The sequence below is a fragment of the Apostichopus japonicus genome, chromosome 13 (assembly GCF_037975245.1).
Source record: "Apostichopus japonicus isolate 1M-3 chromosome 13, ASM3797524v1, whole genome shotgun sequence".
In the NCBI taxonomy this organism is placed as follows: Eukaryota; Metazoa; Echinodermata; class Holothuroidea; order Aspidochirotida; family Stichopodidae; genus Apostichopus; species Apostichopus japonicus.
Window position 1 is genome coordinate 15,914,913 of NC_092573.1, and position 17,023 is coordinate 15,931,935.

The 17,023-nt window shown below is 36.1% G+C and overlaps 1 protein-coding gene across 1 annotated transcript; it reads right to left on the bottom strand.

Annotated features, from left to right (window-relative positions):
- Positions 1–670: 670 nt before the first annotated feature.
- Positions 671–16,209, bottom strand: LOC139978385 (ATP-dependent clpX-like chaperone, mitochondrial). The gene is made up of 10 exons (XM_071988577.1): positions 15,351–16,209; positions 14,485–14,787; positions 14,089–14,222; positions 13,229–13,394; positions 12,440–12,628; positions 9,672–9,836; positions 8,447–8,700; positions 6,433–6,732; positions 5,475–5,567; positions 671–4,290 (listed from the first exon to the last, which is right to left on the bottom strand). The coding sequence occupies exons 1-10, from the start codon at positions 15,433–15,435 to the stop codon at positions 4,135–4,137; spliced, it is 1,845 nt and encodes a 614-aa protein (XP_071844678.1). The 5' UTR covers positions 15,436–16,209; the 3' UTR covers positions 671–4,134.
- Between the last annotated feature and the right edge of the window lie 814 nt (positions 16,210–17,023).

Below are 17,023 nucleotides of genomic sequence, written 5' to 3' on the forward strand. Positions count from 1 at the left end.
GTTTGATGTTTTGCTACATGATTGTCTTTTTAATTTCTCTTTTTAAGTGTGCCTTTCACAATTTTTACATTAGTATCACACATCTTGGTTTCATTATGCATATTTCTTCTTTTACAATATTCCTTGTTTCATCGTTGTATTTTTCCCCAAATGGCCGTCCATACAGTACTTCAATTTGATCGAGGCCTTCGCATAGTTTCTACGTTAGGTAGCTACTACTTAAGATGTAGATATCCTGTGGTGACTCGGTTTGAACGTGGTGCTTTTCGACTGGCACCAGAGTTTGTAAATACCAATAAATATTCTCTTGGACAAACTAAAAAATCGTCTCTGATAGATTTTGACCGCATCAACAGTAGTTTGTGGATGATTTCATTCAATTCTGACAGAAGCTTTACACAATTAATGATACATCTTTTTTTCAGCAGTGGATACTGAACTGTAACAGTCATGGCTTCGTGGTATTACTACCTATTTAAGCTGCATATTTAAGAGGGCACATACTTTTCCCTTCTTCTTTTGGCTTTGTTTATTTTGCTTTGTAATTTTATGCAAAAGCCACATTGTAAGTCAGGGACACAAAGCGTTATTATACTTTGTATGAAATTACTTATGTAGCAAACTCTGGTATGGCATGCTATTTAAATGAAAGACAAAGGTCAATAAACTGTGTGATATAGGAAATTTATTATACTAATGCTCCTGTGTAGCAATGCCGTCCATAAATTCAATGTTAATTTTCGGGAAAAAGCAAAAGTGCATTGAAACACACAAAGAAATAAAAATATTTTGAACATGTTGTTAATGTTGAAAAAGAAAAATTATTTTGTTGTAGAATAGCGCTTATTTATATGTTTATGGATAAAAATAGAAAACAAGAAACAAATAGCATTATGGAATAAACCACACCAAACTAAACACTTTCCTTTATTTTGGAATTGGTAAATCTGTACAAGGGCTTTGCAATATTCAAGAGTACGGTATGGATGTGTTACATTTTAAGAGTAGACTAATCACATGTATATATATATATATATATTCTAGTAGAGTAGGATTGGCCAGTACATATTAAGAGACAAGAACGAATGCAAAAGAGGTTATAACTGCTGTGACTTAAACATGACAGCTGTAAAAATCTATCAAATATTAACTCAATAGCAACATTTACAAACAGTTCAAACAATTAGCATACTACCTACCATCCAAGAGAAAAACTATGAATATTAGAGCAAAGTTTCAAGGAATTAGAACTAAAATAAGGTAATTATATTTTTTAATGATACAATCTTGAAAAGAGAGTACTGGCTTCATCACAGCACATGTATTCATTCATCTTGTCCAGTTTGATAGTGCCACAATGTATTAAACATATAAAAGTACCATGTTTGTTTGTTTCATACTATTTGAGCATGTCACCCTTTATAGGACAAGTAAACCACGAAACATTTCATATTGGTGTACATTGTAAGCACAATTCTGCATTCTGTTCAGTTGTACAAGCCACATTCAGATAATCATGCAATTAATTCTTATACCATTTAAAGGCATTTATGTATCTGGAAAAGTTCTGTTGTTATTTACTTATAGAGTTTAAGATATGCTTTATTGGCTCCAATTATAGCTTGTAGGAAAAGCTTTGTGATTACGTAATCGACCTGCCACGGTCGTAAATCGACCTCAGCCTCCACAATTACCCTGCATAGCTTCTTAACACCATTAGGCTCTTTGTGTAAACATGAGTGGAAATATGTTCACGTCAACAGTGTAGTTCATCATACAGCATTCACACAAAGACCCTCATAGAAGAAAAAATATGTGGCAGGCGTTGCAGACTGATTGGTAAAAAGAGGTCATATTACGAGCAAGGCAGGTCGATAGGAAATCTCAAGAAACTTTTCCATGATAGCGTGCTATAGTTGAGGTCTATAGAGCAGACCTTTAAGCTGGTTAAGACCTTGATAACTCTTGCCTGATGTTGTTGTTTTCTCAACTCATACGAACTGTCATTAAGTTGAGGCGGTTTTTTTACAGCCATAAATGGAATTTAAGACATTAACTTTGCACATCGCAAAAGTGATGTGCATGTCAAAAAACAACCACAACTAAGTCGCAAAGTTAGATACTGAACAACAAAATGGTCTTTAGAAAGTCTGCTGGTGCTGCAACAAGCTTGCAGGAAACTTTGTGTCTCAATGCTCAAAATTTCAAGAACAGCTAAAATATATCAGGTAATGTATATAGTACACTGACTAGGCTTTAGGATATAAGTCTATTTTCATTACATGAAGTCACTGGTTTGAATAAGTCTAGCACAATATAATAGCTTAAATAAAGAAGAAACTATATTTAAAAAGCAGAATGAAACCTTCAGCTCCCTAATCAATGGCCAATAGATACAGTATGAACACTATGGACAAAGCATTCCTTTTATCCTAACACAGCGACAGCTATGCAATTCATTATATCCTGTTTGAACTTTGCCATTGGCCATTAACAAACTATAACACAATAATGGAGTATATATTTACAATGCATACAGCTTACAGAGTGAAAATCAACTGTTAATTATTGAATTCTAAATTCACAAGAAGACTTTTGTCTGCATGTACAGTGACGGGTCTGAAATTTTTTAATATTTATGTTGTAATATTTATGATTTAATATTTATGTACTGGATGGGTTTTCAAACTTCCAGAGTATTCAACCATTTATCAGGTGTATCATCCTACAAGTTAATCTAACATTCAAGCCCTAGATGTGAGACATTGGTAAGGATGTCACAAATAATCTGCACTATTCAACTCTCTCTCATGAAATCAACAAAATTTAAGTAGGATATAAAAAAAACCTTCATCAACTGTTGGTACTGAAACCTCATTACCAAGTTCAGATTACAATCTGGTTTAACTCTTTGAAGTCCAATGTATATCTGCATCTTTAATGGAAGCCCTTCACTGTATCACCCCTTGACAATCCAACACTCTATATGTATACATGTGTGAAACCACTGACATATTCACTGACTGTACAAATGACCACTACATACACCTTTGAACTACCAATAACCTAGTTTAATACACATGTCCCTTTATTACCATTCTTCCTGTCACCGTGATTAACATGTTTATCAGACACTACAGAAAGATACATATTCTAACCAGCACTTTACCTGAAGTCACAAACACTACACAAAAGAAGATAAAATTATTAAAAATAAATAATACAATCAAATGTTGCAGATATTCATATTTAAGTGTAAAGGCCCGGTCACACTACAGCGATATTTTATCGGAATACGGTCCGATTTATCCGATTTTAGGCCGAACAGTGAGGTTTGTGGTAGTGAATGTAATGAATGCAGTGGAATATTCGAATACCTACTCCAAATCTGAGGGGTTCTGGAACGGACTACATTCTGAAGTGACGTCACATCGAAAAACGATAAAAATCGTAAGAGAAATCCGTAAAAGGAAAACATAAAAGGAAACAGAGTCAATATCAAAAGTTAGGAGAGGGCTATTCCACATCAGAATGGCTCAACAGATAGCAAATCAGGTCCTTTATCACTGTGGCTGGAAGACCCGAACAAAAAAATTGGCAGTTTCGATACCTCCAGGAAAATCGGATAGTATTCCGATAAAAAAATGGTATAGTGTGACCGGGCCTTAACAGAGAGAGAAATGGTGCAACCACTGTTTGGCCTAGGTAACTTGTAGATACCCGTTCACATGCATTTTCAAAACCGAGTCTTACAAGTCTACAATAAAAAGAAATCCTCAAACTAAATTATTTTCTACAGAGGGTAAGTGCTTTAGTAAAATGACAAAGACTAGCTATTTTCCCACCACAAGCTATCTCTTTCAACATATTTGACACCAGTACAGCCTAACAATGTATTAAATCTGTAAGAACTCTACAGATAAATGAAATAATCAAACAAAGGATTAAAAAATGTAATAGGTCTATGGACAAAAGAATTGACTAAACAATGGGTAATATCATTAAGACTCTTCCATGCATAGCTGCTCTATATATTAATGTTTTTTACTTCCTCAAAATAGCAGGTTGGTAGGTTTAAGAATGCAAACCTTTTTGCTAGAGTTCTTTTGATTATATATTACACGACGTTTGAGTTTATTGCATCACCGCCCTTTCATCTCCTTCAATGATGGGGGGCGACCTGCGGATGTACTCTGGCTGACTCTTCTTATTCACGACCCCTTCATTGATAACAACTTCAACAATGTCAGATTCTGGAACTTCAAACATGGACTCCAACAGAATGTTCTCCTGAAATAGCAAGAACCAAAAATTTTCAACACTTGTTAGATTGGAAAAAAATTCAGACAGGAACTTAAAGCTTAACTGAACTTCACTGTTGCTGAACACAAAATAAAGAAATCAAATTAGTAAATAATAAAAATAAATAAAAAAGTAAATAATAGTTTCACTGAATATTCAGTAACAAGTGCGAGCTATGTCACTGCATATGTAGTGCCACAGATTATCATTGGTACCTTTTGATAGAACTGTTCTGGTCTCTTGCCTTGTCTATTGTCATCTTTTAGGATTGTTGGTATATGTTTATTGGTAACTTTATAGTTTCTTGTTAACTGTTTTATTCAAGCATTCAATTACCCTTTGTGGGGTTCAATAAAGTTGTCTTATCTTACCTTAACTAAATGTGGAGGACAGTATGAAGAAAAATAGGTCAATGTTTTTTATCTTCACAAAATATTGGCCCTTGGCATGTCAACACAATCTTGTTAGGCATTACTAACACTGTTTCTGCACTGAAATTTCATTATCATTTTTAGCTGTTAAATCCATCCCTCATCCTTTTAGCAATCTCTTCAACATAAATCCATTCTTTCCTTTATCTTCTTTCACACTGGTAACTACAATTCAGTTGGTACCTATCCTGAATATTTAAATGTGTTTTTTGAGGCCATCGCGGCTTGTGTTCCTGTTTGTGTTTCTTCTGAGGAGGTGACCAAATGATATGTGTAACTAGACTAGGTAGTCTAGTATCTTTGACTGTTGAATCTCTGACACTAACAGTGGTGTGGCATAGTAACCTACACTCACAGAAGAGGTATTTAATACTCTGTGGAATGTTATCCTTCATGGTTAAGTATATATTTAACCATGAAGGATATAATAAACTTGTCAATTATAGAAGAAAATATAAGTTTGCCAGTACACAGTGTCCCAACAGTATTTACAAAGAAGTGTTTCCGTGTTCTCCCCTTATACACATCAACATCCTGGTTATGCCAGTACTATTTGTCAGATACCATTCAAGCAGTGACATCATACAGCCAGTGACAGTTGGAGATTCTGGTGATACACCCAAATCTAAGGCACGGATGGGTAGTCAGTATCTTAGTTACATCAACTCAGATGAAATTGTTTAGAGGAATTGTTTTTTCCTTCAAATAACCATCTTTACTTGACCATTGAATCAATCTTACCATAATAGATCTTAATCCCCTTGCACCAGTCTTCCTCTCCAAGGCTTGTCTAGCGATACTCCTTACTGCATCATCAGTGACTGTCAGTTGACACTGGTAATTCAACAAATAAATGATACATTGTGAGTACTCAAAAATGCTCATGAAAAGAACCACATATTCATCGTCCAAGATATCAGCATTATATTCTAAATTAAGCAAACATACAACACATTGATCTCAGTTAATGACAGGGATATAAAGTAATTAAGTCTTATTAAAAGAAACATAGATAGTCAGGAGTACTGGAGTAGCCACAGGTGGAAGGAGCAGCAGCAGGGTAGACACCCTACAGAGTTTGAGATAATGATCTGACATACGGTTGAATACAATCCATGTCAATGTAAACAACATTGCTTTCAGCAAATTGAATTTTGCTGAAGGATTCCTCAATCTTCCTGCCTTCCATAAAACAAGAGAAGGCATTAGTTGATGACTCATCACTTTCCTCTCACTGTCTGTATATAGCAATGTCTGAATAAGAATCCCAGAATCATAACATGCACCGTATTCCTGGATTGGAGGCTAGTTTTTACGCTCATGATTTATTTCCCACAGCCTGAAGAATTTTATCAACAAACATCCAGAAACAATGAAGACAAATTAACAGCTGCAAAGATTTAAGACTCTCTTAAACCTTGGTTATTCAGAACTAGTAACAGCAGCTCAAACTTAGTGAGTGAGCATAGTGATTATGATTAATGCATCTCCAACCTTAATATATAGAATAATGCTAATGAATCGAATGTCAAGGATTCAACCTTCACTAATTCATATACATTTCACAGCTGGGACAATTTTTTACCACTTTAAAAACTATGAACGAAACGTAATAAATTACAAAACCTTACGATGATGCACCACTTCCTGAAGACCAAAAGAGAGGAAAGAACTTCAAATCACAAAGACTAGTACTCACACTATCCATTTTAAATAAAGCCTCATACTGAGGAATGAGGGCATTCTTTGGCTCGGTCAAGATCCGCACAAGCATGTCTTCATCCAATGAACCGAGACTGACATTTACTGGAAATCGTCCCACAAATTCAGGAATCATGCCAAACTCAATAAGGTCACGAGCTTCGGACAAACGTAGTAGAGCATCCCTCTCTTCGTTATCTTCCTTGACACTAGAACCCTCTGACTGGTGGGTGAGGTCATCGTTTGTGGCAGCTCTTCGACCCTGGCTCTGACTAGCTGGGGCACCAAATCCAAGGTACTAAGAACAAAACACCCAAATGGTTAACAACTAATAACACAATCTTAGCTGTTCATGTAAAACAAGATGTTCTATTTTATTCTTCACAACTTGTTTTAAGAATGCTGATGTACTAAGAACAAACACCCAAATGGTTAACAACTAATAACACAATCTTAGCTGTTCATGTACAACAAGATGTTCTATTTTATTCTTCACAACTTGTTTTAAGAATGCTGATGTACTAAGAACAAACACCCAAATGGTTAACAACTAATAACACAATCTTAGCTGTTCATGTACAACAAGATGTTCTATTTTATTCTTCACAACTTGTTTTAAGAATGCTGATGTACTAAGAACAAACACCCAAATGGTTAACAACTAATAACACAATCTTAGCTGTTCATGTACAACAAGATGTTCTATTTTATTCTTCACAACTTGTTTTAAGAATGCTGATGTACTAAGAACAAACACCCAAATGGTTAACAACTAACAACACAATCTTAGCTGTTCATGTACAACAAGATGTTCTATTTTATTCTTCACAACTTGTTTTAAGAATGCTGATGTACTAAGAACAAACACCCAAATGGTTAACAACTAATAACACAATCTTAGCTGTTCATGTACAACAAGATGTTCTATTTTATTCTTCACAACTTGTTTTAGAATGCTGATGTTACTATATAATGCCATGTAGGAGGTGAAAAGTGTAACAAATAGATTCCAGTCACCACTAAGATTGAAAAGTGAGTTATAGCCTTTGAGAATGTCCTAACTGACTCAGTAGAATTGCAAATGTACCATGCTTTTTTCAAACAGTATTAAGTTTACTAAGGGATGAGACCTGGTCCCAGTTGTGTGAAAAGCCCCCATTAAGCCTCTTCTAATCAACTTGAAGTGCTCCTTTTCCATTTTGGTAATTAAAATGTGCCTTCTTAATTACATTGTTCTTAATTCTCATCAAAAGGGCACATTTTAAAGAACTAATTATATGAAGAAAGTGCTGTTTTGTTGAAAAAAAACATTAAGATACTGGAATTTTAGAACAGATTAATAAATCATTGCAAGTACTGTAACAAGAAGCAGCTTTCTTGTGAAAAGAAACTGTTCAATATCTGTTTGCCATTATCGGCAATGAGGCTAAATTTTACCGATACCCATATGCCACCGATATTGCAAATATTAGCGGCATATCAGTATCCCAAACGATTAGTGGCGCAACACTTATATTAATTAACAAACTATTCTCCTTGCCAACCTCTGCCCCCACCCCACAAAACGTTAGAACAAAAGTCTGTGCTTTTGGTGGCTGTAAAACTGTAACCAGCATTAATGTCTTTAATTATCCTTCCACTCTCCAGGCAATATTGATTAGTTGTTGTTACAAATATAACCTTTCCATTTATCTGTATACATATTAATGATGCTGGTAGTGTGCACCGTGAAAAACAACACAATGGATGCTATACCTTTAGAATAAAAAAATATGTACCTCGAGCATCTGTTTATAAATTGGTCAATGAACATTAGGTGTATATGCTGATGTGCTGCTTACACAATTACAGCTTTGCATTATGGATAATGACAAATGGAATGTAACCAAAGAAATGAAATATAACCAGCAGGTTTGATATTCTCTTCCACATCATTTCTACGAGACAATTGTAGTCAGATATGAAACACTTCCGCCTGCAGCATATAAAACTAGTTTTTGACATATGCATACCTTTTCTTGCTTCCTTCTCTTAGTGATTCGATCCAACCCATTGAAAGCTCCACTAGCCACAAAGAGGATGTTAGTGGTATCAACTGGCACACTCTCTCCTCTCAATTTACGTGAGCTTCTTTCAGGGACATTAACGATGGTCCCTTCTAGTAGTTTCAGTAGGCCTTGCTGGACGCCCTCGCCGCCAACATCTCTCAGTTGATGGATGCCAGGGACACATCCGATTTTGTCAACTTCGTCCAAGAACACGATGCCTAGACAATGAGGAGATTACACCATTGGCTTGTTTGCACCTTCAGCAGATTTCTAAGTAATGTTGATAAAACTATTATACTTTTTGTTTTTGCAAGGATGACTACAAAAAAGTTTTACAAAAAAGTTTTAAATGAAGGTAAAATCTTTTGAAGAACATTTGCCATGATGATGACTTCAAATATTGTAAGGATGGTTGAACATGGCAAAGTTTGTAATCGTCCAACAACTACAGAGACTTAGGAATAAGGAACTGAGATGAGTTTGCATCTTTCAGAGTGGAGAAAATTAGTTTATGTATCATGTGCATATGTCATCATAATATCATAATATCATTTTATATCACACAAGTATCCTTTTCAATTGCTACTTCTATATGATATTCAAATAGAAAGTTTTAAGTGTTGTATGTTGGCAAGGCTTTTTCACACTACTCTTCAACAGCTTACCCCTATCAACACCCACACAGCCAAGTGTACACACTTCAAACAGTCACTCCTAGGGCACTAATAATAATAATAATAACAGAGATTTATAATGCGCACATATCCACCCTGCAGGGTGCTCAAGGCGCGAGATTATTATTAACCCCTGGTCATTGGTAACTTGTCACACCCACACACCAAAGTGTGCACAATTCAATCAATCTCTCCTGGGGCACCACAGTGCACCACAACCACGTGTCCCCCGGGGGCCTTCCCATAGGGTGCAGCCACAAACCGGCGCACGCAACTATATTTACAAGTTACCTCGCAGGTCCCCATTTATACACCTGGGTGAAGAGAGGCAATGGAGATAAAGCGCCTTGCCCAAGGACACAACGCAATGATCTGGCCAGGGCTCGAACCTGTAATCCTTAGATCACAAGTCCACTGCCTTAACCACTTGACCACAACGCCCACTATATAGGAAAGGAATCATGATAAGTTGAATGTTCTTTAGCTTCTGTTTTGTTCTTCTCCTTTAAACCTACCTTGTTGAGCTTTGTCGACATTAAAGTTGGCATCAATCAATAGTTTGCCGATAACAGATTCAATGTCTTCACCAACATAGCCAGCCTGTGTAAGAGTGGTGCAATCGCAAATTGCAAACGGTACGTCCAAACAGGCTGCAATTGTCTGGGCTAACAGAGTCTTGCCTGTAAAACATTAAATAAACAAACAACATCCTTTATAGAACACTTTCACTATTATCATGTAACTTGCAACATTCTGCCTGCCACAAAACAAAGTCGTGCAACCAAATCTTTAATTGTTGAATTATGTTTGGAATAATGATATGAGGACAGTATTGATTCTTGTACAGTATAAAAACCTATCACCTAATGCATTAGTGATGGGAATGGGTACCATCAATACTACCCAGTCCAGGCCATTACTACCCAGTCGGGATATTCGTAACAATCACTAAATCATTCTCCATTTTCAGTTACATTTGTATTCCACTTCCATTATTTCAACATTTGGTGAAATTCCGATCTATCTCGATGTGTTTAATTGTAAAATTAGAAGAAAATTTGTTAAGATTTCAGCTCGAGAAAGTTTTGATCAACTATGTTTGTCCAAAAAGGAGCCCAGTTACTACAGTTAAGGACTAGCAGTTATAAATTCAGTCACAAATCAAACTAGATAGATTGAAGTCCAAAGAATAACCACATTGAAGTTCAAAGTTACATTCTACAAGTTGATATTTTGGCATACTGTAAAACAGCTCAGTGATACCTTTGATTCAACACCTGAAGTTATTGAACAAATATTCTGTTCTGAGTAATGTAGAAGAAGAAACCAAGCAAACTTAAAGAGTCAGCTCTGATACGAGAATCTAATATAAGATTCTTTAACAAGAATGAATAATTAGTTCATGACATTGTTTCAAAATCTATTTATGTCATGACAAATACTCTGAATTGATAAAAAACAACAGCTTTCTGTCTTTGACTTACATACACCTGATAACTTATTTACGCAGCTATTTAAAGACATCCACAATATGATACAACAGGTCTATATTAAGATAGATAACAATGTACCATGAACTTAACGTTAACCCAAATAGGTATTACAGACGACCTTTGATCCCACAAGATTTTTGAATCCAACTATTTACAGTAACAATTAGTGAAAACCACAGACAAACTGTAAATAAAGAGTTAGATCAGGAGGTACAAATAAAGCTACCAAAGTTCAAGCTAAACCGATTGAAACAATTGAAAAACATTGTTTTATCAGATTGGCAAGATCATACCATGCCAAATATAGCTTATGCAGATAATCTAAATAGTTTCATGGTGGTGGACATCTGTAACTTGTCCTACATCAAAAAAACCATATGAACATGAAACAGGTAGTCCAACTAGAGATATTACCAGACATTACCCGTTAAAATGAGAGCATGTTATTAATACTTGAAGGAAGTAATATATGTTTGGTGTTGCACCAATTATTGACATGCATTATCGGTATCGGCTGATATTGCTGATATCTGTCCAATATCAGTATTGGTAAAATTAGCATCATTAACCCATAGTTCACAACCTATAGGCTATTGCTTCTTCAAAACAAACATGTTTTTTCAGAGGTAAGTTTAAAATATTTTGGCCTAGAGACCAACCCCCATTCTTTGGCATTCAATGAGATCTTAATTTACAATTTTAGGCTCTAATTAACCAGTAAATCATGTGGTGCAAACAAATTGAAATGCATCCTTATCAGTAGGCCTACATACTGTAACACAAGCTTGATCACTGCTAATTGCAACACAGAGCAAGATACTCTTCATCATCATTTGTCTCAGTCTGTACTGTGTACAAACTTGGTACATACAAACTAATAATGCATACTTTGCACGGAACTACTGCACTAATTAACAGGCTAGGCCTACAGGTAGAAGCCGCAATGACATGATGATGGCAATTAACTCATAGACTATGGTTTTGCACAAGTGTTATGGGATTAACTTTGTTTGGCCCTTCACACTGCTAAAAAAGTTTCCTACTGGAAGCAGTCACTGTACCAAACACAGTGTTTAGAGTTGATGTGCGGAAAATCACATCCACAATACACAATTATCTGTCATTTTGGTACAATGTTTTCGCCAACCATAGCATGGAATTGCTAAGTTCATTAGGTTTCACTGTGCCATACACTAACACAATGTGATGATATTTAGGTTCGTTAACACAAAAAAAAACAAAGTTGTGAAAAGAGTCCCCTCACATTGAAGAATGACAAGGCAGTGAAGTGTCAAATGGTAGTTATGGAGAATTGCCTGTTGGTTGATATGGACAGAACACTGAGAAATTAGCTCCCTTTTTGTTAAAAAAAAATACTTTCCTTTAAGCAAAACAGGTTGACTTTTCTTTGCAGAGAATTTTTTTTTCTATTACTATTGACTAGATTGTTTTCTAATGAATGGCATGTAGCAGTTCATAAGTGACCAAATAGAATAAACTATCTGTGGATATTATTTGGCCATCGTCTTGTGTAAAATTAAGTGGTTCAAAGTTAACAACCAAACTTTAAAGACATTGTAATTCCATCATCTGTTTGACCTTTAGAAGGTCATCAGATGTGTATAACATTTGTCAACTAGTTCAGGAAAACTGGATCTGGGTCAGGCTTTGCCTACACTAATTCCTTACAACTTTTAAAACAGAAAGAAATTCTGCCGATCGAAGCAGTGGCAGCAGTCTCTAACATGCGATTTGTATTTTGATGGTAAATTTATGGTCACTTGTCTTACCTGATCCAGTTGGACCAAGCATAAGAATATTACTCTTCTCCAGCTTCATGTCATATTGTCCATTCTCCAGTAAGGTCCTACCTCGGACCTGCTGCGGTGGTTCCGACTTAGCTTGATCCTGTGGTTGCTGTGGAGATACAGCACCAAGGGCATTCCCCTGACTGGTTATACCTGCCAGTTGCAACAGTTCTGAAAGTAAAATACAGCACCATCTTGATGAATGCAACGTTTTCAAAATATAGTATCATCCACAATCAAATTTGCACAAAATTATTCCTTTTAAACCCAAACACATATCATACAGTGTTTGCTTGTTTGTGGACAAGTCAACTACAATATCCCAGGAAACCACATATCCACAAGACCCTACTACTAAGGTAAAGCCTCTCAGAACCCTTTTTTTATCCACTTACACAATTAAGGAGTCGATTTGGATGGACACAAATAGATCTCCTGTTTGACTTATTCAAGATGGTTATCAAAGCTTGATAACAAAGTCCACACCAGTATACACAAACCATCCAGTAACAGGAGCAAATATGAGACCAGAAAGTGTGCAACCATGCAACAAAGAAAACAAGGGTTACTCACTGGGTACACACTATTGAAGAAATTCTTTAATCTTAAACTTTATACATTGGTGTAAATCACTATAAATGCTTCAACCATGTTAGTTGAATGAACTGACAATTTAAAGAACATTTTGTCCCAGATGAGAATTTTGCACTGTATGTAAAATGCTGAGACAAACCCTTTCTGAATATTAACATACAAAGGTAAATTTCTTACCTCTAGGAGTATAGGTGTTTGTGGCTTTGTTATCTGCAGGTTCCTGCTTGGATGGCTGAGGTGGAATGTTGTTGCTTATTCTCTTGTAGTGGTTGTAAACAGCCACAGAAAGTATTTTCTTGGCTAATTCTTGACCTACAACAAACCTGTTGAGATATTCATATATCTGAAAAGGAGGGGAAAACAGATGTACAGATCAGAATGTTTTTCATATGTACAGATCAGAATGTCTTTCACATGTACAGATCAGAATGTCTTTCACATGTACAGATCAGATTGTCTTTCACATGTACAGATCAGAATGTCTTTCACATGTACAGATCAGAATGTCTTTCACATGTACAGATCAGAATGTCTTTCACATGTACAGATCAGAATGTCTTTCACATGTACAGATCAGAATGTCTTTCACATGTACAGATCAGAATGTCTTTCACATGTACAGATCAGAATGTCTTTCACATGTACAGATCAGAATGTCTTTCACATGTACAGATCAGAATGTCTTTCACATGTACAGATCAGAATGTCTTTCATATCAATGTATTATCATAACATTATGTATTAATTTACATAATATGTAAAAACTAACCATTTTAAACTTGAAATGTGTAATAACACACATATATGCATAAAGGTGCACACTATCATCAACTGACTATAGTGTGCACCTGTTGAACTCAACAGATAGGAGAAGAATACACAAGATTACTTCATCTGCATCATCTCTGTTACTTTAACAATCACTCACATACAAACATTATATGAAAGTGAAACACAAAGGGGGAAAGGCTAAGTTAATATTCCCAGGTGGATGCCACTTGTAATGAGAAGACACTCATTTAGTTGCTGTACTGTACCTTTTTTGGAGGTGGAGGTGGAGCACGTTCTGGTTTGGGTGGGGTTGCGTCTTTCAAAGTCTTCCTACTGTCTGTCTCTGATAAAACTACGAAGAAGTGATGGCATTTCTCACATTTCACAAACCTTGTGGATGCTGTCAAGAAAAAAAGGAAATTTGAGTTTAAACATTTACACCTTTTCAAAGTGTTAGGCATTCCCCTTGCTTCATCTGACTACCTGATCACATTCTGTTTCATACTTGGCATATTTAGCTTATGCATTCCTGCTAGCACAACTTTACATAAACAGGTTTTAAAACAAGACATATTAATCAACACAAGCTTGTAATACATTTCACTATACAACAATACAGCAATTTTTACACTGTTTTAACAGACAAAACTTGTAAAACTTACAGACAAATGTTTCTACATGAGTACAAGGGTCACCACACTTTGGACAACTTAGATGACCAGATCTGCCACTTCCACCTCTCCCACCGCTGCCACCAGTCGTACTTCCACCACTGCTGCCACCAACTGAGTTACCACTTCCTCTTGATTTCCTGCCTGGTGGAATATCCTTACTGCCACCGTCATTTGAAGTACTTGCACAACAAATTCCAGATGAGGACAAGTATCTTCTTGGTAACATGTGTTGAGAACAGCTCTGTGTTGTGAACTGCCTCGATTTCAGGGTGCGTGGTACTACAGTTAAACCTGAAAGGAAGTAAAAAGATATAACATAGGCCTGATTACCACATGTGTCTAAGGTGAATCTTTTAGAATTGGTCACACCATCACACATAATGTACCTTAAGCTTTCCATCCATTATCTACAAGCAGTCCATCTGTTAGGTTTAGTTAGACCTGTATCCCTACCACATGATGTGCAACTAAAGGATGGTCCAAAGAAAAATCATTTTCACTGATGAATATTAGAAGAATATACGTCGATCAATTCATTCCCACATAACCGATATCGACAGCTGAATTTGCCATATTTAGAAATCAATATAATTTGATGTGATTAAATTGCATAACTGATCTCAAGATGCTTAGTAGGTTGTCCCATTCAAGTGAAATGTGAACTCTAGATTGACTGTATCAATTAGACATGAATTATTACTGTACTTGATGCAACATTTCAAGGTAAATTGCTTCAAGTACAATTGTGGATTATGTACATTAGGTTTAATCATGATTTGTGCATTATGTTCATGAGAATAGCAGAAAAGAGTGATCAAGAATAAAGTGATGATTGTGTCAAAGAAAAGCCTCACCTGAATTGTGCACACATGTGACACTGGAAACTCGTCCAATAACTGTCTGCAGTGGTCTCACTGCCATTTTCACTGATCCTGGCATTGTTATCACAATTAAGAGAGGAAAATAGTAATGCAAATTTCTCTTCTAGTTCTAGCTTACGTAATCCTGTGATTCTGAGAACTCATTTACTGCACGACTCAGATTGTGCAGTCACAAGGTAGTTTTTAGTTAGACCACAACTAACTGCAGTATTGCTGTAGCAAAGGCCTAAATTGATTAGTATTAGTAGGCTAGTAGAAGCACTGATTATCTCATGTAGCCTACACAATTTATCTTTTTGTTACAAAATCCCAACTTAAGACCTAAAGCCTTGAAACAAAATAATGGCAGCGATGGGGGCTTTTAGTGGACCACAATAGCGGGCTGAGGTCAATGATTCCTGCAAGCGACCAAGTGTTACGTGATGGCTTGTAGTAGTACTGTAGTACAAATTAGTGGTAAGCTGGTGTCAATGTTTTCGTGCTTAACATGCACGAAGCAAACAACAATCACGAAGCGAGTGGCTGTTTCACTGTTTGTCAAGTTATATTGTTATACAAACTGTTAACTTCTTCCACCTTGATTTCAGTTAACGTGTAGGCTACAACAATTCCTGTATTAATCCTTGTGCAAAGTCGCATAGGACGTATTGGTTTAAGAGGTTTCGCTTGCAGTGGTCGGTGACATAACTATAGTAAGCAATTCGATTGACCTTCGTACGTCCACGTAAAGCCAACATGTAACATCAATGCTAGGATGTCGACTGGGGAGCTCTTGCTGGCATCTACGTATAGCGTATGTGTTACACTGTGTGGAAACGTACTATATACCTAGCGTAATGTGAAATTTCGTAGAACTATTATATACGATTTGCGTAACATGTCACGAAGTGTTACGTCATATTGCAAAATATAAGGAAAAGGCTAGATGTCCTTATTTTTATATTCTACTATTTGCAAGAAAACTCAAAAGGCATGTCATTGTGAAGTAATTGTACATTTTCCCCGTCAATAGATGCGAAATCATATATTTGTTTCAAAATTGATTGAGAACCTCAGAATTAAATCGTAATTGTATGTTGTTACAATTAATATAATTTACTTAGTATAAAGGGCATCCGTAGTTCAAGTTGGCCAACCTGTCTCACTGCAGTTCTAGATCTTTGTCCCACTCCAAGATAAATTTCATCGAGATTTTAAATTAATCGTTCAACCTAAAAACGGGTTCTAAAATCAAAGTGCAAACGAGTCACTCTCGGCCTCAGGTGTTCTCTGTTGAAGTCAGTGTTCGTTTGAATTTCCATTTTGGTGGGTATCAGGAGAGAAATTAAGAACTGCAGTGAGATTAAGACCAGAATGCAAAATGCATTGAGGTTTCGATGACTTTATTGCACTATGCGTTTGCTTCTTAGTAACCAGAACTAGGTGTATAATAGAAATGGCCCGAACCACCATTTTGATACAATTACATTATGGCATGATAAACACAGGTCAGTCTACTGTAGGTGGCAATACACACCTCCACCAATATCAAAAGGGGTCTTGTACTCAATGTTATGAATCTACACACCAAGTATGAGAAGTATCCATGATTCCTATCGTTAGATATCATGTAAAAGGATTTTCAGAGTTTGACCTCTGGTGACCTC

Bases quoted from the DNA above. Each gene is read 5' to 3' on its own strand.
- LOC139978385 (XM_071988577.1), bottom strand. From the start codon at position 15,435: ATGCCAGGATCAGTGAAAATGGCAGTGAGACCACTGCAGACAGTTATT. The intron at 12,629-13,228 runs GTAAGAAATTTA...TTTTACTTTCAG, and splicing joins AAACACCTATACTCCTAGAG to AACTGTTGCAACTGGCAGGT. The intron at 8,701-9,671 runs GTAGGTTTAAAG...CTCATTGTCTAG, and splicing joins TGTCGACAAAGCTCAACAAG to GCATCGTGTTCTTGGACGAA.